Consider the following 27,013-nt stretch of genomic DNA (forward strand, 5'->3'; position numbering starts at 1 on the left):
AGCCATTAACTGTTCTCGAATGGGTCACATGTGGTTTTTGTACTGGAGACTTGAGAGGTGTCAGGGGTTTTTTGATACCGGCGTTGGGCTAGAAAAGTGATGTGTGGCCATTACATTTACTCCTGTTTGAATGCGTCTGAATCTTGGTGGGGCATTGCCAAGGTGCTGATGAGTTAAAGGGCAATTGAAAAAAATGTGCAAAGGTTATTTAAAAAAAAGTACCAACAAAAAGTCACCCGACTGCTATCACCACCACTTAACCAAAATTCAAACCAAATTTTAGCTTTGTTTTGTTTTTTCCCCCCACATTTATTTTCAAATGGATCTGTGCTTCACTCAAATTATTCATGGGGTCTGATTTGGCAACGAGTCTTACATATACTTGTTCTTTTACAGGCTTGTACAATTGGTGAGACGAGGTCATTTGAAGGAGAGAGGAGCTTGATTGAAGAGAGAAGTTCGAGTGATGCTTTTAGGTTGACTTCTAACCTTGACTGTGCCACAAATGACGAGGGTACTCCAAGAGTAAAAGAGAATGTCCCACAAGATTTGGACGGTCCAAAAGATGCCGAAAATATGCCAAGCTTCCCCGCCAGTATAAACAATGAACAAGAGACACTGGGGGAACATGAAAAGGCCCAAAAAGACGGAAAGGATATATCTGAATCGGAAAACACTGTTTGTGATTCAGCTATCGAGCAGGAAAGTCAAGGAAAACAAGAGCAGGAAGACAAGATGTCAGATGAGACGAATGGTGGTTTATCAAGTATAATGAGTTTGGACTTTGATAATTCAAATCTAACCAGCAATGCAGAAGGTTTACTGCAAAGAAACGATGACAAAATAGAAAATACAGTAACAAACATCAGTGACGAACAAAGGTCACCCCAGAAAGCAAATGATTCAAGTGATGAGGCAGGTCAGTCAGATGATAAAGATCATGGTCTGTCTGAGTTGGGCACAAAGAAGATTCCTAAAAGGCGATTACGGCGCTGCAGGAAAACTCTAGAGAGTAAACAACCAATAAGATCCAGTTTAAGGACCTGTAAGAAAGTGCTTGAAACAACATCTGGCAAAGTGGAAGAGGAGAAAAAAGAGGCATGCAAAAAACACTTCTGTTTATATTGCAAAATGGCTTTTACCCAACTTGCAAAGCACTTGGAAAAAAGGCATGCAGACGAAACAGATGTTGCACATGCGATACACTTTCCCAAAGGTTCCAAAGTCAGACAGTCTTTGCTTGACCAAATTCGCAATAAAGGAGATTATGAACACAATTGTCAAGTCCTCAAAAGTGGCGAGGGGGAAATTGTGACCAAGAAACAGGTGAAAAACCCCAGCGTATCTGTTCGTGACTTCCTGCCTTGCCAGCACTGCTTTGCTTTTTATCGTAAAACTGATTTATGGAGACATGAACGGTCATGTAAGGCCAGAAAGGGAGATCTGAAATCCTCTGAAACAGCAAAAAGAAGCACAGTCCACAGTGCTGCCTCCCGGCTACTTCCAATGTCAGAGTTCTTAACTGGAGGCTGCGAGGAAATCATCCACATCATGCATCAAGATGATGTATCAAGGCATATCAGAAATGACCCACTTATCTGTAAATATGGCAATGCCTTATCTGCAAAGTATGAACATGACAAGTCCCAGTTTGCTTATATTGCACAAAAGATGAGGGAATTGGGTAGATTTGTGGTCGCTGTAAATGAGCTGGACAAGAGCGTGAAGTACTTGCATGAAATATGTCAACCATCCAGATTTGAATTAGCCGTTGAAGGGGCCAAAAGAGCTAGTGGTTTTGACCCCAGTTCCAGTAAGTTTAAAACTGCTTCCCTTGTCTCAAAGATTGGTTACTCTTTAAAACGAGCGGCAGAAATAGCTTTTGGAGAAAGTCGCATGACAGAAGACAGTGAAACTGAAAGCGAAGTGAAAAAATTCATCCAACTTCTTGATACAAAATGGAGTGACTGTTTTTCTCGCAAAGCGCTCGCATTATCTCTAAAACAAGAAGTCAAAAAAGTGGAAGTAGACAAATCAACTGTGACAGAAGATCTGATAAAGCTCCACAGGTTTATTACGGGGGAAGAAGAGGAAGCCAGGAAGGAACTGAAAGAAAGCCCTAATATGTCAACATGGAAGAAGCTCAGCGAGGCCACTCTGGCAGATGTGTGTCTGTTTAACAGAGGAAGGGTAGGAAATATTGGCAGAATGCTCTTGAAAACTTATACTTGCAAAAAGAGTAGGGGAACCTTTATTCCATCTGCAGATCAAATAAGGAGAAGCACAAAATTGGAGCTGGACCTCGGTGCCAGTTTCACCAGATTGGAACTAGAGGGTCAGTATGGGAGGAACATGCTAGTTCTGCTAACCGAAAAGATGGTTTTGTCAATTGACTTACTCATTGAAAATCGGGAACAAGCGGGAGTGTCAAAAACCAACCCATACTTGTTTGCACGAACTGAAGGTCCATCCTTCATCAGAGGATTGGATTGTTTCCGAAGGTCCGCAATGGAATGTGGAGTTAAAAACCCAGAAGCACTTCTGTCCTCATCGTTACGAGAGCAAATTGCCAGCTGCTGGCAGCTAATGAGCCTCAGTGAGCCTGAACTGGATCAAGTGGCCAAGCTGTTGGGATGCAGCAGCCAGGAGTGTTATGGGCTTTCGAAGAATGCATCACAGCTGGAGGAAGTGAGCAAACAACTTCTCAGGATGGATCGAACGCTGCCATCAAGTCCACCCAGCACTGCAAAAGATGGTGAGTTCCCTTTTGATCCTTTTGAATATATGTTCTTGGATCTAAAAGTGATCTCAAAGGTAAAGTTGGCATTGGAAAAACAATCTAAACTCAATTACTTAGTTTACTCAGTTGTCCTGGAACAGTAGATGCTCAAACATCCCATTTTTCTGATCGCTTTTACTAAGTTCATTCTTGACCTTTTGGAAACAGCAGCTGACAAACCAATATTTATATTTTCCCAAGATCAGGAATGAACTGTCAAGCCCTAGAGTTAACATAGTTTTAAAATTTAAAATTGAAAGACTGCTGCATTTTTTAAATTTCTATTATATAACCATAGTCTACTCTATCTTTTTAGGAGCTGCACAGAAGCCTTCTTTAAAGAGAAGACCTTGGAGTGAGAGGGAACAGGCTGCAGTGAAGAGTTACTTGAGCGAATTTATTGCAGGGATGAAGGTTCCGGGCAAGAAAGAGTGCAATGCTTGCATAGCTGCTGAACCAGATCTTTGTGGAAGATCTTGGACGGATGTCAAAAACTATGTGCACAATACACTGCAGACAGTAAGGAGGAGAAGTAACCAGCATAAATCTGAAGGGAATGTAAATAAGAGTCCAAAGAGTCCGAAAGCTGGAGACCAAAACGCAGAGAAAGCTTTAGAAGACTCTAGCACAGTCTGTAGTTTGACGACAGTGCATCCAGATCACCTGACAGAAAGTCCGAATTGTTGTATGACAATGGCTTCAACCAACTACGAGATGACTTCAACGTACGCGTCCTTGTGTTCCACTAGTGCAAACATGATCATGAATTCAAGTCCACCGTTGATTTCTACGTTCACACCGTTGAATGCTACTGATACACAAGTGGTTCCTACATTTACTCCACACAACACAACAAATGCTCTGATGCCTCCTCCGTACACATCAGAGAATAACTTAATTATGCCATTGTCTCCTACTTATACACAGAATGCAACAAGTATGCCCCCATCTTCTGTGTATGCACCACAGGACACTACGGGTTCACCATTGATTCCTAGTTTTAGCACCCTTACTCCTCCAAGCACCTCAATGATTCCTACATTCACGCCATTGAATACAAGCTCACCAATGGTCCCTCCATTCTCGCCACTAAACGACAGAAGTAGGCCTATCGTTTCTTCGTTCACACCTCTGAATACACCAGTTTACCCCACAGGCCCGCCACCGCCTAGGGCGCTCACAACTGCACAGGTTGTTCCAACAATCCATAGACCCAGCGTTCCTGACAGAACGCCAGTTGCACAAGAAAGTATGTCCGCCGCAGGAAGACAAGTCGCTTCGGCTGCCAAGGCTCAAAAGAGAAGCAAGCGGTTGTGGAGCGAGGAGGAGCAGGCTGCGGTGAGGCGCCAGCTCGGAGACTTCTGTAAACTGGTCAAAGTGCCAGGCAAAAAAGATTGTGATGCATGTTTAGCTGCTGAGCCTGCCTTGAACAGCAGAACGTGGAGGGAAGTCAAGTACTTTGTGCATAACTCAATTCAGTCAATGAAAAGAAGAGGGCATGTTGTCGCCTCCAAACAAAGTGGAGTACAGGAACCAGAGACTCATAATAATCCCAACACTGATTGGGATGGTCCTGTTTATCTCTCCCTGTAGATATTTGTTATAGACTTCCACACAAAAAAACAGCAAGAGATAAGTGAGATTTTAGAGGTGTGCAAGGGCTGTGGCTCTAACCTCAAAGTATATGGGGCTGAAGAATTCAGCAGATGTGAATTGTTGTAAAATGTACTGTCAGTGAACCTTGGTCTCAGTAGCCATACTGATCTCCACAAGAATTACAGACTGCCCTGCCATTTTTTTGTCACACTTTTAAAAAAAAAAAAAAAAGGTTCCTCAAGTATTCAGAAGTCCAATGGACCAAGCTATTGGTGTACTGTTGCATGAATATACACTAAATGGATGGAACTAAGGATGTTTGTACTGTAGCTTTGATTCAGAAAAAAGGCTGATATAAATGTTTTATATGGTTAGATGGCATATAAACATGTGTCACAGTCAAATATGTAACATTGTCAATTTGTCAGATCATCACAGGTTATTTCTAGAAAAGTGTTATACTTTAGATGTGTGATCATGTAACTGTGAATATCATTTTGCCTGGATTTGCAACATGCCATCAGTTATTGGCTGTTGCAAGACGCTTTCACAATCTCAAAATATTCAAGAAAATGTTGAAAGCAATGTCTGAATTGTTTGGGACTCCCCAGCCACCGTGACCAGGGCATTTCCCACCCTGCACTGAGTTAAAGCAGCCTCAGTGACCGTACATTTACAGAGGGATTTTTACTTGTCTTTACTTAACACTTAATATTTCTGCCTGTACTGGTTTCAGTAGCATTTTTATGGATTTTAAAATTCAAAAAAGAAATGGAAAGAAAAACCTACCAGCAAATCTTTGCATCCAGTCCCTCCAACATGATGTGTGTGTAGACTTGCTTTACATGATTCCCACATGCCTGGCCCAAGTTTTCTGTATTCTTGCTTTAGCCAGTAGCCGATATTGTAGATGGCCCCTGATAGCCTGCAGCAGTAATGGCATACCTTCCTTGCTGATGTTAGAGAATTAGGTGCTCCATGTGTATACCTCTCACTTAAATATGAAAAACTTTTTTTTCCCTTTATCTTCATTTATATATTTTTTTCTTTTTTTTTCATGTGTATTTACAAGCTGCTGAAAGGTTTGGTTGTATTTTTGTATCACTATACAGCAACTGTGTAGAACATTTGAGTACTTTATTGTATTTTGATATACTCTAATTTGACGTAAATACACTACATTGGTCTCATTTGTATTGCTTTGTTTTAAACTTTTATTATCTTGTGACATTAATATCCAGTTGCCAAGATCAGATTGCCTTTTCATGTTATTTTGCTTGACTACATTTTATTTTCCCTAATCATGTTGATCACATCTAATGCACAGCATAGTAAGTGCAGTTTTTGGTTTTAACCTCTGCTACAAAATGTAGTGATCAATGACATTTTTAAATGTCAAGCAGTTGATATAGATTGGTGAAATTAATTGTGTCCAATTCGTTTCATTCACTTTTGGTTTATTAAATTCAGATCGTCCCGAGTTAATCGCCACCTTGATCTGAGAATTGCACATTTTATTGTAAGCTAAACTTTTATTTGTTTCTTTTATATACAAACCTTGTTGAAGGTTTGAAACAGGATATTGAACACCGGTTCAACCTGCATTTCACACGTCACATCTCAGTTTTAAATGTGGTCACTCCAGTGTTTATTTTACACTGGATTTTCAATAATGGTATCTGCTGTTTGTTTGGACACGTGAAAAAAATCATGTAGTCCGGATTCATTTTCACAATATTCTTTGTGATTTAAAGGAGCTGGAGTTATGGTTAAGAGATCCAGATAGCACCACTGCTGTCAAATAATTTGTTTTACACTCAGTAGCAGCTGTAGTGAAGCTGTTTGGAGCCACCAGTGTTGTCCCTTTCATACCAAAGCCATTAGTGTCAGACATGCATAAACCCATTCACACCAATCACAAACAGGTTTCCTGCGTGTTGCTCCCTTTTGAAAGGGGTATATCTGTTGTGTTTGAAAAATTATCATGATAAGGGTCTACAGATGGTATATTATCGTCAGACACTACCATTGCTGTTTGGTGTTGCAAAGCAACATCTCTTCTTCCCTGTATAGTACATTTCTTTCTTTTATTGCTATTGTATTAGCACACACTGCGTGTTACTCTTCATCCTGTTGTAATTATGTTGCCTTCGGTTAATGCTACTTATCAAGTATTGTAAGGAACTTATAACTTCAGCTTGTACAATAAAATGCTTCTTGGCTTAAAATTGGAAGATTTTGGTGTTGGAATTTATTTGTTGTCATACAATTTGATTTTCAGGTTATTGCCTTCATTTTAGTGTTGGATATAACAAGAAGTACCTGAAAATGCTCTTTAGGTCGAAATACTGATGTCAACATGCTGATATTTGTAGAGCTGCAATGATTAGTCCATTAATTGATTAGTTGATCAGCAAAAATTGTGTCCAAAAAAGTTGTAGTATAAGCAGAATGCAATAATTTGCAACCTACATTCAGTTGAATAAAGTACAAAGATGAGATATGTAATGCTGAAAGTGGGAAGCTTTTTCATGTATTCTGTTTTATTTACATTTCACTGTGTCCTAACTTTCAACACCAATTCATGTTGGAAGTTGGGGTTCTATTTTGAATATCAAATAAGCGTTTAAGTCATTTTTTAAGGAACAAGCCAGATATTTGCTGGTTTCTTAATGAGAATTTCATGTTTTTCTTTTTCATACATGATGATAAACTGAACAGCTTTGGATTTTTTGGACATTAATCTTTACATTAATGTAAAGATTAACCATTAATGAAAATATGTGCCAGTTGCAGTGTGTTTTTCCCCAAAAATGTCCAAAAAGCGTAATTTCTTTTTAGAATTATCTTCTATAGTTAAATGCCAATCTGCAGCAGGTCATTGTAGCTTTGTAAAGCAGATATAGGCTTATGTAGGCAGTCAAAAAGAAAAAACATGAACTAAATGCAGAAGAAAAGGCTGTGACTTATATAAAATGAGGGAGTTCTACTTCAGAAATAGAAAAGAAAAGAATCATGAATTGGCTTTTGTTACTGCAGAAAATATTCACTCCCAGACTCACCTATTCTGTATGTCAATTATATAAAAGGTGAACAGGTGAATTCATTCAGATACGACCTCTACCATAACTACAAAACATAGAAAATACAGGAGACTTGACGTATGTGGCTCCTACACTGTCTGTTTGTCTGTCTGCAGGATGTCAGTGGTATGTCCCTGAGTATGCTGGCAGCAGCGGGCGGGCAGGACGACATCCTCAGGCTGCTGATAAAGAAGGGGGTGAGGGTGAACGGACGACAGAAGAATGGCACCACAGCACTGATGCACGCCGCTGAAAAGGTAAGATGAGAAGATGACAGATGAGTTGTTTTTTTCTGTATTCACTATAGGTGTGGAGTCATGTCTGGTGTTCCAACACAATCTCATGTAAACCAAATTGAATGTCACTAAATGTCAAGAAAACCAAATAAATAAATAAATATTAAAAAGAAGAAAAAAAAGAAAAAAAAAAATATATATATATATACATTAATGAAAAAAATGATTAGACCACCCTTGTTTTCTTCATCTTCTTGTTCATTTTAATGCCTGGTACAACTAAAGGTACATTTGTTTGGACAAATATAATGATAACAACAAAAAAAGCTCATAAGAGTTTAATTTAAGAGCTGATATCTAGCCATTTTCCATGGTTTTCTTGATAATAATTATATATATACATATATATCGTTAGGACCATCATATCCTAATTTCAGTCTCAACACTTTTATGTATTTTCTCACACCTTCTTTTTCATTTCTGTCCTCTTGTCAGAATTTCTTGACAACTGTTGCGATCCTACTGGAGGCCGGCTCCTACGTCAACGCTCAGACACTAAACGGGGAGACAGCACTGATGAAGGTAATGCTGCACAAAAGTCAAATAATGAAACCAACTCAAGCTTTACTATTTACAGCAGACACAGGTCATCTGACAGGTCAGTCTCCTCAGTCAATGCAGTGAATAATCAAGCATCTGTACATGTTGCTTTATGTTTCCTCTCCTTCAATCAGGCCTGCAAAAGAGGAAACGCTGATGTAGTGCGCCTCCTGCTGGAATATGGAGCTGACTGCAACATCGTGTCCAAAAACAAGACCGCTGCAATGTACTTCGCCAAGCTTGGCAACAACCTGATGGTTTGTGACCTCATCAAGGACCACATCAACATGTGAGTGCGAACCAAAGGGAAGGCTGGAGCTTGAGAGACAGTGTGTGTGTGTTATTGATGCTGTAGTGTGTCTGAAAAATGTGACCTTTGCTACTTTGAAGAAAATCCTCAGAAGTGTTATCAGCATTTGCACACATGACTTCATTCCAAATACAGACCAATAAACTTCGGGTAAATGTAGTTATATAGCAATTTAAAATAATCTCCCTGCAATTTGATGTGTGTGTCTGTGTGTTTTCTCCTTTTTTCCATCCCATATTTTCGTGCATTTTGCCCTTAAAGTCACTCATAAAGAATTTTTTCTCTCAGCCTTTCCAGTGTGGCTGAGGACACGATCCGAGCGTACTTCGAGTCTCGTCTGGTGCTGCTGGAGCCCGTCTTCCCTCTTGCCTGCCACAGGCTTTGTGAGGGACCGGACTTCTCCCTGGAGTTTGGCTACAAGGTGCAGCCACAACCAGAGGGTAAAACACAAACTCCCAATTTAGAGGTCAACAACTCTGAACATCTGGTTTCATATCTATATACACACATAATGAGACTGTCTTTATCCTCTTTGTTTTCTTCTCCCACAAAACCTCTGTTCCTCCCTCCTACGTCAGGCTCAGGCATCCTCCTCTTCATCTTCCACGCCAACTTCCTGAATGAAATCACAGCGAGGCTCTGCGGTCCCTGCAGTGTTCACGCCGTGGTGCTCAACGACAAGTTTCAGCTGCCCATCTTTCTGGTTCGTTCTCAAAAGAAAAACAGCGGTTCAATCGCATATTTCTTATCCAGCCAAGTTTACTAAATGTTTTAGGAAATAATAATAAACAAGGTTAATAAAATAAAATTTGGGTAAAAGAAATTTAGAAAAGTAGGAAACGTAATACTTAATTATCCATAAAGATTGTGTCTATAATCTCTGTTGCTATTTTGTCTGTAATAGATGTTATTTTTATTACTGTTATATATATCAAGTATTTACCCCTCTCTTTTATTTTTATATATATGTATATATATATATATATATATATGTATATATATATGTGTGTGTGTGTGTGTGTGTATGTGTATGTATATATATGTTTGTATATATATATATGTGTGTGTGTATATATTTATATATATATATATATATGTATATATGTGCTTATTGTTTCCCCCATTTTTGTCTTTAAACAATCAGGACAGTCACTTCATCTACTCCTTCAGTCCGGTTCCTGGCATCAACAGACTCTTCATTCGTCTGGCAGAGGCACCAACAGCCAAGGTGACACACGTAAAAACAATAATAGAAGGCCTTTATACAAAATAAAAGTTGAGAATTATAGTTTTTGCTGTTTTTAAAGGAAGAATACACCATCCATCAGTTGTAGAGACTCTGTGTGGATCTTAAACTGTGTACTTGTGTTGTTTCTCATATGGTCCCATTTCCTGAGGTGACACATTTTGAAACAAGAAACTGTCTGATGTTTTCTTTTTGATTTGTCGCTCTCATGGGCTGTACTTTGGTTGTTTATAGCACAATAACATCTAATTTAATGTGATAAAGCAATAAAATCTGTAGAACACAGCATATACTGTACTACAACGTTGAATATCCCGGTTGGGAGCTAATTTTTCAGATTATTTCGACATTACATGAATGCAGCATTAGATAAATTGTAGAGCGTGTGAGCTATGATAGAGAAGAACCTTTTACCAATAAAATTGCCTGTAGATAAACTGTGTGGACTGAGACAGAAGCTGCATATTTAGACAATTTTGGTGTCACAAATCTAATGTCTGTGTCCTTTGAGCTCATGCTCTTTCTTAAACGGTATTCATGTGCCACAGTTTTTACAGCATCTTCAAGTGATAAACACAAAAAAACATTGGAGGAAATGTCAGTTCGTCTAGTGGTAATAATGGAACATGTCACCATGTCCACCAATAGTTTTTGGAAGATAATGAAGCTGAATGGTACAGAGGAAAAGATTTATCAGGGTTTGTATTCGCAGATAACACTTGTTACTCGATCAGTAAAGAATATCGGCAGCTTCACTCTTTAGCTCTCCAGTTTATCTAATGTTTATTCCAAACAGGATAATGAAATACATCCCAGATTAAAAAAGCAAGGCTTTGTCAGTTTGAAAGTTAAAACCCAGCTTAGGGGTAGAGGAAAGGTTAGAATTAGACCAAACTTTTTTTTCATTTGAAAGGTAATACTTCTAGTTTGTGCAATTGTTTAGCATTCGGTCAAAACAACTGAAACGAAATCAGTTCCACAAAACAAAAGGTATTTTGGTCTAATCCTTCCCTGACTCCTACCAGTTTGTTGGGGTTTAAGAGGTTACATTTATTTTCTCTGTACTGTTTTATTCAATATATGTCACAAAAGATTAGCAAATTATCTGTTTTTGTTTTATTTACCTTTTACAAAACCCTTTTTTGGGGGGAAATCAGGGTTGTGAATACAAGATTTTCTCCCAGAGAGAATGTGTTTAGCAGCACCAATGGAAAAGCTCTCAAAATCAGAATTACCATTTTGCTGCTTCTCTCATTATAAGAGGCTAAAAAGGTCAAGCTGTTATTGTAATGAAGCTTTCGTGAATCCTTTAACAGTCTGCTAATTGGCTCTTTTTGTCTCTGATGTTCTTCTGTCCTCAGGTCAAGCTCCTCATCTGTGCGTACAGAGTCCAGCTGCAATGATCCCGTCAAAGGTCACGCCAAGACTGGCCAACACAGCAAAAACACACACACACACACACACACACACACACAGACTGATACATTTACTGAGCAGCAGCTGAACTGCTCCTGCAAAGCTCCTTGTCTTCTAAGAGAGGAGGTGTTGGGGTAAATTAAAAGCTGGCTTCATGTGATGTCAGTGTAAATTGTTAAAAGTTGTTGGCATCTGAATCCTTTCCAGACGGCATTCACGTGCAGCGCAAATCGAGGATATCAAGAAGATTAAACCTTTTGATAACCCTCAAGCAGCCCGTCCATTCGCTGGTGAAACCATCACGACGCAGCCTCCAGGTGTACGGCGGCGCTCAGAAACTCCCTCCTCTCTTTTGTAGTAACTTCCAAAACTGAAACCCTCCGGGGTCGTGCCTTTCTCCGAGCTCCACCTTCTGTCAGCATGAAAACGATAGATGCGTGTGTTCTTTGTGAACCTAGCTTGTGTGTACGTGTTTGTAGATTTACTATGTTTTTTGGGTGCTTGAAGAGGGGATCTTCCATCTTTTTTTTTTTCTTTTTTAAGCATTTTTTTAAGCTGATGCTTTCACACATGTTGTTTTTGGTAACAGAGTTATTTCAGTGTATTAACCTGTGGATCAGTGTTATCACCTGAGAATTTTATCCTTGTCATGGTAAAGAAGTCAGTCAAAACTGGGGAACTTTATGATATCTTTTGGATGGCACTGCTCCGCTGACAACAAATAGGATCTTCTTTTTAGGAAATGTGTTGTATTTGTTTCACAAAACGGTGCACACTTCATAATAACCATCACTAATTAATGATCAATTAATATCTAATTAACCTTTATTTAGTTGACTAATTATATTGATGATATAACTTATATAACATTTCACCAATGTATAAAGTATAAAACGATATTTGTGTGTAAACCTAGCTGCCCATTTACTACGTTGCACAAGCTCTTATCATGGAAGAATATATTCCTACTCATCTAAATCATACTCTAGTCAAACTTGAAACAAAACAAAGTTCATCAAACCCCCTCTTAGTTAATCCCGTTTGTCTTTCCACTGTTCTAACAGCCACCAACTCTAGTTTGGATTAAATAAATCCTTAATTCAATGAACATGAAGTAAAAAATATTCTTATGGCAATATGCTGTCTTTCCCCCGCAGTCTCTCTCTGCTGTGTCCCAGCTACCAGCTGTTCTTCGGAGGCAGTCTGTTAAATTTGCAAAAATAAAATGACAAAAAATTGCCCCAAAACACCTTTTTCCAAATTGACTGACTCACATTTATCATGGATTAAACTCAAAATACTCCCAAACAGAGCCAACAGGAATTTTAATTTTACTAGTCCAGTAAGTCACCGTGTTTCTCACCTACAGAGATCGACCCCTGGCAGCAGGTGCCGTTCACGACACATAACAAAATATAGCACTTCTCAATCAGTTTAATAAAAGGACTTTGAGAGCAGTTTCTGTATTTTGACGGTATTTAAAATCATACTGACGAGGTTTCTAAATACCCTGGACTACCGCAGTACCACCCTAGCTTAATTTCATTGCTTAACAGTAAAATAACTGAAGTTTAATTATGTATAAATGTACCATTTATTAATGATGGTTATTTTAAAGTGTTACCAAAACGCTTGACCAGTTTCTCACCAGCAGAGAGAATACTATCACTTTAGAAGACAAACGTGCATCCTGTACTCACTGGCTGTCTTGTTTAAAACACTTTTCCACATGTTAATACATCTGAATATGATGAGATGATTTATTTGTGTGTTTTAATGAATGAAGAAAAAGTTCCTTTTACCTTCCATGCATAGTTAGTGTTTATATTTCCTGGTCTGTACATATTCACATACTATATATAAATATATACATACAAATATACAGTTTTAAAGCGTCATCTGATGACTGGTTATGTTTTTGTTGCTTTCTTTTTGTGCCCCTGTAGGAGTGGCTTAAGTTATTTAGTGTGTACAGTGAAAAGCTCAGATGTTTTAAGGGCTACAATGCCTTTAGATCCACCGCCCTGCTATTAAAGGTTAGAGGCTTTTTAAATTGAGAAGCTTGTTAGTCGCCTCCTGCAGCAATTCAACTTTTTTTACACAGACACTGTAGTGAGGCCTGTCACTGCAGGACCGCCAATCATACCCTCTTCTCTCTCCTCGGACAATCTATTTGGTCATGAACTGAACCCAAATGTGAGAACGGCTTAGATTTTAGCTGCGGGATATAACCTATGACTTCCGCTCACGACAGCAGTGTGTCTTTAAACAATGCTGTTAAAGCGTCTCCGTTTCTGTCCGTTTGCAGTGCTGAATGACCACTGTTGTCAGAAACTAAAACTGATGAGGCCTTTCCACGTTTAGTGTTTTTCTTGCAAAAATGAAAAAGTGATGGAGAAATAAACCCAGTTTGTATATTTTTTTGACTGTTTAAAAACATTACCTTCCATGCTGCCTTCAAAGCCACCAAACCCCATTTACAAAAAACATAATGTAACCCTGTAGACTTGGGAGTTGCTGGTCTGCAGCTGCCTCGATTGGTTATTTGTTGTTGTCATTGTGGGACTAAACAGTTGACCAAGTCAAAGTCTAGTTAAATCATGACCACCACTATTATGTCCAAACCCAGCGCCTCAGATGGCTAAAACTTGATTCTCCCTTTTAAAAAAAAAAGGGTTGGTCTTTTTCCTAAATCCATGCTGGGTTTATTCTTGTCATTTTCTGAGCTTAATCCATCAGTTATTTAAGATCACCTCTTGCTCACCTGGTGCAACAGTTCAATTTAATCTTAACTGGCTCCAGAAATTGAACCCAGCGACACCTTCCATCATACAGACACTCTGTAACAAGGCTTTAATTTTCACTTATTTTACTTCACTCACTAGAGGGATGCAAGGCATTTATGTTAAGGGGCAGGGGAGCTTAGAATAAAAAAAGCAATATTAAAAACTGGCTTCAGAGTGATTTTCTTTTTATCTTTTAGCTTGAATGTCTCGTTACAGAGTGAGAGGAATCAGAATGTTGGAAAGGTTTTGTTTGTTTTGGTTTGTTTTTGGAGACAATATCAGTTGTGATCAAGACCAACCAGTGTGATTGAAAAAGATGGGGAAATTATTGATGGAAGTGTTTAACTTCAAATATATGAATCTACCTTTGGTTTTGGGGGTTACTGGGTCTGAGCAATCCATGGGTAATCTGAAAAAACAAAGTTATGTTGCATGTTTTGGCTCATTTATTACATTATTTGCAAATAAATCTAACCTTTTTGCAGATCACTGTGATGTGTTTCATGGTTTTAAATGCATTTTTCCTACTTTTTCCACACAGCAATTGTTTTCTATTTCTTTCAAAATGTAACAGCAGACTCTTGAAACTTGCATTAGATCTATAAACAATCAGAGAGACACATGATCATGCCAGCTTTTGCAATCAGTCTGCCTCTATAATGATCCTTGAACAAGAATCAATTATTTTACCACAGTAATGGAGCTTTAAAGCTGCATTATTAAAGGATGACATGTATGTAGTGAACTTCAAGAGCCTCCTGATTGATTTTAACATTGCACTGGGAAGGGAAAGAAGTCAACGGCTACCTGGAAGAAAGGAAAAATCAATTAAGAAATCTGAAACTTTCAAGCATGCTTTCAAAAACTGTCAATAGTAAAGAACTTGTAGGATTTGTAGTTGAGATGAAGCAGATAAACAGCAGTTTGGTTCTTTAAGAGCCAAACTGCTGTGACAGGATTCTCTGTTTCCTGATTTAACCTTTTTATATTAACGACTTTGCCAAACCCTGTCACTCCTGTAGAAACACTTCTTCTGTTTCACCTTGAGAACACAAAACTTTGACAAATAAAAAAATGTTTGGCTGTGAATGTTCTGCAGGTTGACTTGCACTGTGTGTGCGAGAAAGCCTGATCTCTGCTGCAGCCAGTCACCCCGAGGCTGTGTCTCTGTCCTCAATAAAAATTGTACATGTATTTCCACACTGGTTTCTGTGACTGCATTCATTCCTCATGGCGGGGGTCTTTAATATTACATACAGAAAATCAAATGGATCTTATCAACCCATCATTTAGTTTCTTTGAATACATTTTCAAAAACTTTTTGGAATTAATCTATAAAAATGCTAAATTTAAAAAAACTGATCATAGTGTATGAAAAAATGGGCACTCCGCAACATAAGTTTTTTTCGTAGACTAAATATTGTTTTTTATCAGCAAGCAGTATTTCAAGGCTCTAATAAAAAAATATATCATGTTGAATTATGGGAAATGTAGGATCCAGTGTTTCTGGCCTAGAGCCCAACTTCTACTGCAACTTTCTTTAATTTATCTCATGAGTCCCCCAAACTTTATGTAAGTGCAACAATCACTGGAATACCCCTTTATTATTTGTTTTTATTTGATTTAGCATGTAAAATTGACAGATAGACCAAAGCATACGAGCATACAGACATTAAGAGAAATAAAATAAACTTTTAATAAATGTAAATTAAATGTAAATAACTTTAAATGAAGTGGAGATAAAAATGAATTATTAAATATACCTACAATAGTCAAGGCAAGTTTATTTAGCACAATTCAGCAACAAGACAAACAACAAAGGCATCAAGAGAAAATGCAAACACATTAAAAAAGCATTTAAATACAATTAAAGTCATCAAAGATACAGAAAAATCAAATTGTATATTTATATATATATTTAATATTGTTGGTATGGAAATTGAAAGCAATGCAAAGAACACCACAGACAAAGTTAACAATCAGTCAGATAAAAGACTAAGAGAAATTTCAGCAAACGTGTTGAAAAGTATCTAGTAAATATATAAATGTGCAGTAAAGAGACTGGATGGTAACTTGCATATCAGTAGTGTTAGGAAGACAACAATACTTTTTGAAATGTAATAGATACCCTTTTAAATTTGTTATAACAAATGTAAGTATTTTAATGTCTTCATCAAAGCAATGCAATTTGTTTCGTTTGATTACTGTGCAAAACATGTCTTGTTTTGATATTGTGATATATATTACAATGTTTATGATAATACTTATATTTATACATTTTAATCTGATTTTAAAACATAATAAAGCTACATTTAAGCTTTAAATCGAAATATTTTTTTGTATGTTTTTAACACCTTTGTAATTTTCATTAGTAGGCTAATTATATTTAAATTACGTTTTATTATGTTTTTTATCTCAATAATTGTAATGGACTGCAATTATTATTACTTGTATTTTGTAATTTATTAACGGAAACTGGAAATTAAATAAGGTCCGTAAACGCCACACACACACACACACACACGAACGCACGCACGCACTGTAGTTTCATAAAGAAGACATGTACTGGTGGTTATACGGGATCAGTCTGCATTTCTTCCTACATCTGGATCCAGGGTTCACTCATAAAGGTTTTTGTTAATTTGTGTGCGTCTGGTCTTGAATGTGCAAAATTCCGACATTTTGCAGCAGATCTGGCAACCCGGCTGTTCACTTTATCGTGCTGTTGTAGAAACAAATCCCGTCCTTTCCTCTTCATCCTGCATCTGGTGAGTTGAAGGACACATGTGGCTGTAGAAAAGGAAACAACCCGTGAATTGAATCCATCCTGCACATTTTACTGATGTTTGTCACTACCTTGAACGCACCTGATCCGCCATATTAAAAAACGTGATCATGACTTCATTCCAATTTTTCGTCTCCCTGCTGCATAAAAACTCCACATTACCCCATCATATTTCATCTTTTCACTCATTATTGGACTTTGTGGTCAGTTTGCATTGATTTTATTGATCTTGGATGTATTTAAGCTTAACATCATATTATGATGTTTTTCTGACACTATTCTTGTTTTATTAGTTATTTTCTGGGTTGTTTTGGGTTTTTAGCGCATGTCTGGATGACATTACGTGCAGAAACCCGATGTTGCACCGGCAGAACTGGGAACATGAACTCTCTCAACCCTGATCCTTCCTCCTGATTGGACCCGAGCTGTGTGTACTTCAGTGCAGCTTGTTTTTTGAAAAAAAAAACTTTCATGATCAAAGTTATGTCACGTGCCTGCGGATGTGGAGTCAGGTTACACGGGTGGGAGGACGTGATTATGTATCGATAAGGTTAAATCATCTTAATGGAATAATTGAATTGCCAACCATGCAACCTCAACTGATTGCTCCTAGTGCGCATGCGCGACGAAGAAAAAAATTAAGAAATACGAATGGACGCCGTCAGAGATCATATTAGAAAGAGAGGTCTCACTCTGGAACTACTCCTGGTGACAATAAACGTGAGCACGTATACAACACTTAAAGGACCGTACCACTGTTTTTGTTTTCTTGTTTTGTAATCATTCACAGTTTTTAGTAGTCTATATATTACTACAGAGAGTAGTGAAGTACCCACATATCTCTTCCCTTTTCTCATCACATTTGTGCAATAATGTTGGACATGGTATATAAACAACCCTCTTTATTTCCTTACTATTGTCACGTTATCTTATTATGTGTAATAGTGTGCCATGATTTAAGGGAAATGAAAGGGAATATATAATATAAAAATAATAAAAAAAGGAACGTGGGGTCTTGTACAAATTAAAAATAAAAATAAGTAAATAAATACATTGAAAATAATATTAACGTAAATCAAGTCAATTGATCTTAATTAGGTGCTACAGAAACGATTCTTTAAGATATTGTTACACTGTTAAAATGAACGCCTAAGTCATTTTTTGTCTTTTTTTTTTTTTTTGCCTCAATCATCTCCTCATGACGCCGGCCACCTATGGTAAAATCGCCTACATTCTCAGTTGATCAGATCATGTGATTTTACCCCTTTAAGATAATGGCCTATGTCAAATGTGTGATTAAGCGGATTTATTATGCCTAAGTCAAAATAAAATGTGACTTAGGCAATTTTTGAACATACCTTTGTGACTTAAGCAAGATATGGTAACACTTTATTTTGAAGGTGTCTACATAAGAGTGACATTGACATGTCATAAACATGACATTGAATGTGTCATGAACATTAATGACACTTTGAAGTAACATTAATGATCATGATACTTGTCATGTCATGTTTCTGACAGGCTTGTGTGACTCTTATGTAGACACCTTCAAAATAAAGTGTTACCACATCTTGCTTAAGTCACAAAGGCATGTTCAAAAAATTGCCTAAGTCATTTATTTCTCTTTAGTTACATAATTTACACACAGTGTTATTACTATGCCAATAACCGTCCTTTGATACATCCTTTTTGAGTGAAATGATCAACAAATGTCATATGATACACTTTTGGTGAAGTTTTTTGTGTTTCCTGCAAAACTTGAAAAAATGCCTTAGGCGATTATTTTAACAGGGGGACGATATATAAAGGCAAATACTATCCTTGCGCCCCAAACCGGCGTGTTACGTGACAACGTGTTCCGCCGCTCTTACGGACGTAGTGAGTCATCAGCTCAATACACGATCTTCGGATGGAAAGTGGAAAGTTGTGCGTTCTGCGCACGCGCTCCTGGGATTAATGTCAAGGCACAAAAGTGGCGCTACACCGTTTCGAGCTCTACTCCGGTAAGCGAATTTCACAGACGTTTTTTTATATATAGCACAGTTTTACAGCCTAATTAAGCCAAAGTTTCGGGAACTTGTGCGGGCCGTCAGGTTGGGGTCCAGGGTCTCCCCCGGGAGTCACACCGGGGCGAGGAGACACATTTAGTGAACAATAAACAGTTAATTTTAACAGATTTTCCTCCCTGTGTGTGTGTGCTGTGGCTGCTGCCGCCTCTAGTCTCCAGTATTGTTCAGTTGGATCCCTAATGGCGGACAGGCAGTGCTGTTTTCCGCTGGGGGAGGAGGAGGAGGAGGAGGAGGAGGAGGAGGGAGGGGGGGGGGGGTAAATGTATCTGATATTATCGGGTTTATACCCGGCTTTGGGTCACCGTTACTCCCTTGAGGCTCCCGTAAAACACGATGCGGGAATTTTGTTTTGCGCCTCGTTGTTTACCACCGCATGACACAAATGAAGGCAGTTCATGTGATACGTAAGGCGAGGGCGCCCCTGGCGGCTGCCGGGTATATTTGCCACTGATTGCGCCAGGGGTGGACTCAGAGCAGGGTAACTTTCCAATTAAAACCCCGGCGTCACAGGTATCATAAAAATCGGGCTTTTTATTCGGATTTCCCGGTCTGCTTTGGCGGAGCTGCCTTGAAATAATAAACTGGGCGAAAGAGGGGGAAACCACACGTTGGTCAGACTGATTAAGGCACAAAAGTCAATCTAACTGCTGACTATCTGCCACATTAAGCTGTTTTTTTTTAATTTATCTGCCCCTTAGAAGTTGTGATCATTATTTTAGTGGTATTTTAACAATGGCGCAGTCTGTGCCTGCTCTCCTCCCCTCGATCCGCCGCTAATCCAATGGCTGTTTGCGCCAGGAAGGGCAGGGTGGGAGCGGAACACCCTGAACCACGTTTCTCCTAGATCCCAACTTGGATCCAACCTTCCCCCTCATTTACCTGGGTCATTTATGGAAGAGTTGCGCAGCTCAGGTAGTCCTGTTTATTGCTCTTGATTAAAGTTTTCTGACATACTCTCGATAGTTTGTGAAATATTATTAGAAGGAAGGGAAAGCATTTGGGTCAGGTCGAGTGATTGTCACCGCGGTGCTTGGACCGGATTTGGCGCTATGGTGGTCCTTGTCATGGAGCTGAGCTCTTAGCCGGTGTTAATAACCAAGGGCACGGCCAGGGGGACTTCAGCTGCCCCTGAGAGCTTGGTACAGGCTGTCCTTCATTGCTCATTTTCTAACATTTCAGTGTGGGGCTCAGTATAGTCCGGGTTTAGTTTTGCATTCAGCTGCCAGGTAACCGGACTGTATTGTAGCCCATCAGCTGGCTTTGGGGGATGTTCTGGTGGCTGCGCATTACGCATCACTTCTCAGTGACATAAACCTTATATAATAATCTAAGTCGTTGTTGTGCTTGTTATCTGCGCAACTGGCGCAAACAGCTGCATGTCTCCACCTGATGGTAAAATGATGCGCAAACTGACAGTGCTGGAAAGATAGAGAGCACCTATGTAAGGTGATGATGTGGCTGGGATTTTTTTTTCTGGCGCAGATTTTAACTGCTCGTGTGCTGAGTGTTTTTTTTTTTTTTGTATTTTTTTTTTTTTTTGCACGGAGGCAGTCTCCCCCCCCCCACCCCCACCCCCTGTAGCCCGGCCCACCACTCTCTGTCCACCTGGTGTTGATGTTAGGAGCAAGGTTGCATGTCAGAGCTCATTAATGCTGGACCCCTCGTTTCTCTCTCATCCACGTGAATGCAGGATGGCTCATAGCTCTGCATTGCAGTCTGAACTGAGTCTAGACCAGGCTATTTTTTCCCCCTCAGAGCACTACTGAGTTGCTTTGCACATAGATTCTGTCTGTTGGTGTAATATCAGAGCTGTGATGCACTTATTCTGCAGCTTGGTGTTGGGGAGGTGTTGCACATGGAGAGGGGTGCCTTTGGGGTCCTCTAAATATTTTGACACCGGTTAACCCCACGGTCACAGACAGACTGTTAAGGAACCTGACACACGTGGTCTCTAGACATCAGGTCAGGCCATACCTTCTAAAATACAAGCTTGAGTTACATTACACATTCAGTATTCTTGTTTTTGAACAGTCAAGAACAACTTATTGATCTTGAATGTCATGCTGATTTAGCTTGTGCTTCCTGTCACATGGTCTCTGTGAGCTTCTCTTCCTCTCCCAGCTTCAGTGTTAGATGTTAAGTAGACTTTAAAAAACATCAAACTATTCAGATCTGGTGCTGTGTAATGATGCATGCAGTAACTTTATTCAAAAGGACAGACGTCGATGAATTTTTACACAAGCAATTGACATTTCTGAACAAAACATGCATTTAAAAAGAAAAATGTGTTTTTATTTTGATAGAAAAAGGGCAAATATACTAATCATGTTAGCATATTGACATCTTTCATATATTGGTTAACCAGTGTGGGGTTTTTAATGGCTGATGCTGATATTTAGAGCATGACATCATCTGATAAGATAAAACAATTTACTGAATTTAATAACTTTCTGAACTTAAATGGACATTTATTGAACACTGTAATTGTCTGCAGTGCACTTATTTTACATTTTAAAAAACTATGAAATGTGATCAAATGTATATAAAAAAACCCAGCAACAGCATTTATCAGCAGATAGCAGCGTCTCTTTCTGAAAGGAAACAATTATCTGTAAAGTTACACAAATACAAAATAAATAAAACAATGTTAGTGTAGTGGTTTTCCCTGGTCTTCTTGGCTGACTTTGTTTTACAGCTGACAAGGCTGCCTCCAGATGTGTACCAATGCTGATTAATTCAGTCTGGCACTAATCAGCCCAAATAATTGGCCAACTGACTAATTGGCCTATCCCTACTTTCAAACATGTATTTTAGCTTATTTTGCCTTTTAAGCTACTGTGTTGAATTTTCAGAAAATCATTGTTATTAATGACATTGTTGGCGATAAAAGTGAACTGCAGTAAGCATCCGCAGAAGGGACTACATGTAGCAAGGGTCTGTTAGTTAATGTTGAACCAATGTTCGCAATAGCAAGAACTTAGGCTTTGTACTTGGGGCGCAGGTTCTACCAAGTGACCTACCAGGTGACCTACCAGGGCACCCCATTTCTGTCTGTTATTTGGATCATTGGCTCCATGATACAAAAGTGTTTTTCGAGCAAATAAAACAGATTGCAGATCCATGCCACATAGCTAAGACACAGCTAGGTGGCTAACTTTGGCTTAGCTTAGGTTAGTTAGTTGGTCACCCATGCCTTGCATCACTCTTGGCTAGTCGCAATCAGTCATCCATTATAAGTCTTTGATTTATTTATTTCATAATTTTTTATTGGTGAATCCACACCATTTGTCATAATAAGTTTGTATCGAGGAAGATACTTTATATAGAAATCGGAGTGTTTTAGGAAACTGAGAAAGTCTTTGTTTTTATGTTACAATCCGCTAACACTGGCAACACATGCAAATAGTTTCTTATAATTCCATTTTTTGCATTTAAACATTACATACTCTAGAGCTGTAACAAAAATAGTAAGTTGTGGTGGTGCATATAGCAGTGCAGTTTGTGTACAGTTTAGGCTTTTACCTTTATTGTAAATACATGCTCAGTAAATAAAATCTCATCAAGACCCAAACTAAGTTTCCATGCCTTGCTGCCACCAGTTCATTTCAAGTGAAGGTGGTTAGCTCTTGAGTTGGCTAGGTTTACTTAAGGTGGCCGGTTGAGGTTATGTTTTGTTTAGTACTGCATTAAACAATGGCATATAGAACTTAATATAGTCTTAAAATAGTAAATTATTTATTTATTGTTTTGTAAGAAACATAATTATAAGGGCTACGGGGCAATCGCACCGAGCACTGAAAGAGTTAAAGAGTTGCAGGACAAATTATATATCAAAACACGCGGTTTGATCAGGATCGGTGTGCTATTACTTTTCTCTATGGAATACGAATTTTTCGCAATGTAAATTTTGCATTGAAGTGAATGGGACGGCTGGAAAAAAATGAGCGAAAAAGAACAATAATTGGAGATTTTAAAACGTCTACTTCTCCGGTATAATTTCACCTAGAGACTCCATTTAAACTTTAAACAGTAGACACAAGTCTTGTGTATTGGTGTATTAATCCACGTTTCGATAGGTCATATAGTTTATCAATCCCTGTTCAATGACCAGGATCTTTTTGGAGAAATTCTGAGATTATAATTGATGTGTATTGCATGGAATGTTTGTGTCACACTGTGTGACATCATCGCGCAGAGTGTAGAGGGAGAGAAAAAATTGTCAAAAAATTAATTTGAAAACTGCGCTCCAGGCCGCAAATTCCACTCTACAGAAATAATTTATACATAGAAACGTAGGAAAATTTGTCTTCTCACTCACAATCCTCTGGTAAAGCTGTCAGAGTTATAGTTTGGGCGTAGGACGCACAGATGCGCCACCAACACGCACCAACAGCCCCATTGACTCCCATATTAAAAACGCAGGAAGATTTCTGTAGGAAAGCATATTTAACAGTTTTTCAGATCGCTCTTTCAAAGCTATTTCTTCATTTTTCTTCACAAAAAACACATGTAGCTGTTCAGGAAGAACTCAGGATGCTCAAAGTGAAGTCGGATCAATGATAGGTATTATGGTTTTGCCAAAAATGCTTTCTTTTGAGGTTAAAGGTCATAGGTTGCTGTGTCAATAAATACTTGAAAATGAATGCTTGTTGTAGGTGAGCTCCCTGTATATAATATAGTATCATAACATTACTAGTATTAATTGTTTGAAATCTCTGAAGAATCTCATCATAGTGTACACACACTGGCAGTAGCTCCCGTGGCCCTTTCAGAATTTCCCCAGAGGAAATTTTCTAGTTAAGACTAAAATAGTCCTGGACTTCTGCACTTTGACCACCATGGGATAATAAACTTAACCCTGACCTTAAGAGAGTAATAGAGAATTAGTTGTTAGTACTATAAAGATTTGATTTATTCTAATGCGTGTATTGATTCTACTTATTGGTCCAATTCTTTATTGATTCCTTTCCAGTTTTTCCTTTCCTGGAAAAAAAGACCAGAGACCTACAGTCTGTTTGTCAAAGAAGCCATGCTTTGGTCCGTTTTCTCCTCTCCGCCATGACTACTTCTTGTTCCAAGTTTCAGCAGTATGGATGCGTGAGCAATGCTCATTTCTGTCAGAAACAACTGACAGTATTTAAAAAGGAATTGATAAATAGGTAGGAATGCATGATATTGGATTTTATGCCGATTTCTTTACAACTCATTTAGCTTATTACCGATACCGATATTTTTTTTTCCCACACAACTAATACCCACAATCAGGGCAAATTTGGCCAATTTCCCAATTTACAGACAACTTACAGACTGCTGCTTAAATTCATTCATTCATTTTTTCATTCATTACCATTAACCGATTATCCGCAATAGGGTCGCGGGTGGCTGGAGCCTATCCCAGCTGTCATTGGGCGAGAGGCGGGGTATTTAACTTAAAACAGGAGCCCAATATGTGACGACTCAATCTGTACTGTGCAAACAGAATCACAAAAAGTATAAGCAGCTTCAGTCCCTAATCAGAACATAAATAAATAGATGGGCACAGACTACACTGCACAATTCTATGAGCTACAAACAAGGTGCAACAGAGGGGTGATGCGCACCCCATTATTTAATCAGTTTATTATATCGGCGGATATTGGCGTGTTGGTCATTTTCAAGCCAATATCGGCCGATACTGATAACGTGCCGATAATATCGTGCATCCCTATTCAGAGGCATACGATTCTGATGGATTGGACAATTTAGAACTGGTCCTTGATTGCAAAACCTGCTGGTGGAAAATAATTGTGCAGATCTCATTTATATGAGCCTGTAGACAGCTGTGGGATTTAATACCTGGAGATAGTCATTAAAATTTGTTAAAAGATGTCCTCCAGTTTGTAAGCGTGTGGTGTTTCATTGACCCCTTTCAGGAGGTAAGCGATTCACTTCCTGCCGTCCTGAAATTTGGCAAAATTTTAACTGGGTCACACAGCCAGCACATGGCGAAAGTGTAAGTTAGAAAATGTAAAGAAAACCAAAATACGCCTATCTGTTTCCTCCAAGATACCGCGCTTGATTTGTATCAGATGCACCCCACAGTGCTCAGGCCAAAATGGCCGCCGCAATGATGTCAAGGCAGTGAAGTGGCTTCCTCTGTAGCAGCGACTGTTGTCGCTCTGAAGGCTGTATCCAGGTGCTCTCTGTTCACGGTGGCTTGTTAAGGTGAAGAACGTTGAGCTGCACAGCTGATCATTGTGTGTGTGTGTGTGTGTGTGTGTGTGTGTGTGTGTGTGTGTGTGTGTGTGTGTGTGTGTGTGTGTGTGTGTGTGTGTGTGTGTGTGCTGCAGCTGTCAGCAGTGATGTGTGTGGCTTACAGCCACCCTCACTGCTGTGTAACATGAAAGGGAGATTTTGACAGAAACAGATCAACATAGAGAGAGCCGACATCCCCAAAGGTGCTTTAAATAGTAATTGATCCAGAGTGTGGCACCAAATCAGCCCACAACATATTTCATTGTAAAATTTCTCTTTTGAATGTTATGGAGATTCTTCAGAAGCTCAAATTTAGTAACAATTAGCTGTTAAAAACATTTTTTAATATTGAGCACAACATATTTGTATTGATTCAGTATCAGATAGGGTGAATGTTTACCATTTAGATATTGTGTTGGCCAACTCAACAGCACCCAGATGTAGAGCAGCAAGAACAAGTCCCTGTGGTGGTGGCGGTGGTGGGCCTTACCGTCGCCACGGCAACCAAGGTGTAGCTTCACCAGTTGCTGGGGGCAACAAGCGAGAAGCTGTGTAGAACAACACAGAGGGAGGGAGGGATATGAAAGGCAGCAGGTGATAGGAAAAGGAGGAGTAGAGTTCTAGGTACTTTGTAGGGTAAGGAGGTGGAAGAGAGGAAGATAGAAGGGCAAGAGGAAGAGACGTGATGGAGGAAATGAGTACTACCGTTGCCTCCATCTATAGGCGGTCACATAGCTGTTCTTTGGAGTCCACGATGAAAGACATGCATCGATTGTTAAGCTTTAGCTGCCCTCATAGTAACTCAAAGTGCTGTTTTAACCTGCAATATTTACGCCTCTGTGACATTTCACCTGCAATCTGAACATCCCAGAGGCATAATGGGGTGACCAACTGATCAAAGCTCTGTACCGCCTTCAGTTATCAAAAATCTATTAACAGAGGTGTTAAATTGGCAAGACTTTTTGAGGCGGGATCAATGTGAAGCAGTTGGGCGAGCAAGACAGAAAATCCATGACGAACATTATATTTGCGAACAATACCCTGGGAAGAAGAAAGGAAGTGGACTGTATCCTCACAAATGCAGCACTTACTTGAGTCCAACAGTAATTGAATCATGTTTTATGTAGTATGTAGAATCTGTATTGCGAGAAACGGCGTGACGGGCAGTTCTTCCACCATCATTGTTTTGAATGCACTAGCCGTTGCCGTCTCTTATTGTTCACTTACTGTTGCTGCTCTGTTACACGCCACTACCGTCTACTCACACTTCGTTCCGCAATGCCGGATTGCAATGTGAATGGACGCCATTATTGTGCCGTTGCAGAATCGGTACGAATGTCCTAAGGCGTAATGATCACAGAGCTTGTTATGGGACTTTTGCAGAAATGCAGTATGGAAGGGCTTATGTTGAAAGACATCGCCTCTACTGTTATTGAGCCTGAGCTGCTCTTTCATAGTGTTTCCTGTGATAAATGCAACCAGAAAGGTTTGACTCTGCAGCACAAAGTCCTCTACTGTCAACTCTATCAATACTATCGTAAACCTTGTTTGGAACAAGTTTGGAGTAATTTTGGAATCATAGAAAATTGTTTTTCTATGATTGTCTTTAAACTTTTATCCGTTCATTTATATCCGTTCAATATTTCATTTTCAATTAAATAATTTCGCAATTTCACATAATTTTGGATCATTATTATTATCATATTTAAGAAGTTGGAAATGCTAGAACAGATAATACATAAACACACATTTGGCTTAAAGACAAATCTTGCAAAATAAATCCACTGAGGAACCAACTACAACCATTCAATCTGGTAAAAGTCATTTGGTTACTGTAGAGGGGCTATGTGGGGGAAGCTGGCCTCTGGGGACA

The 27,013-nt window shown here is 39.0% G+C and overlaps 2 protein-coding genes across 7 annotated transcripts in view; both read left to right on the forward strand.

Moving 5' to 3' along the window:
* Positions 1 to 15,254, forward strand: part of mphosph8 (M-phase phosphoprotein 8) — a 32,462-nt gene extending 17,208 nt beyond the window's left edge. For 4 of the 5 annotated variants that reach the window (XM_059342212.1, XM_059342213.1, XM_059342214.1 and 1 more), the window contains 2 exons: positions 397 to 2,755; positions 3,096 to 6,609. In XM_059342212.1, coding sequence (XP_059198195.1) covers positions 397 to 2,755; positions 3,096 to 4,372 — 3,636 coding nt within the window. In that variant the 3' untranslated portion in view covers positions 4,373 to 6,609. Of the gene's footprint in view, positions 1 to 396; positions 2,756 to 3,095; positions 6,610 to 7,574; positions 7,716 to 8,189; positions 8,277 to 8,428; positions 8,584 to 8,892; positions 9,045 to 9,182; positions 9,308 to 9,748; positions 9,833 to 11,211 lie in introns of those variants that run through there. The other variant, XM_059342216.1, reaches the window with a different exon arrangement.
* A 3,502-nt stretch (positions 15,255 to 18,756) lies between these two features.
* zmym2 (zinc finger, MYM-type 2) overlaps positions 18,757 to 27,013 on the forward strand; it is a 36,954-nt gene continuing 28,697 nt past the window's right edge. For both annotated transcript variants that reach the window (XM_059342642.1, XM_059342643.1), the window contains exon 1: positions 18,757 to 18,840. The gene's annotated coding sequence lies outside the window, so the exon portion shown is untranslated. The remainder of the gene's footprint in view (positions 18,841 to 27,013) is intronic.

Source organism: Centropristis striata, chromosome 10 (genome assembly GCF_030273125.1).
Source record: "Centropristis striata isolate RG_2023a ecotype Rhode Island chromosome 10, C.striata_1.0, whole genome shotgun sequence".
NCBI classification, from domain to species: Eukaryota; Metazoa; Chordata; class Actinopteri; order Perciformes; family Serranidae; genus Centropristis; species Centropristis striata.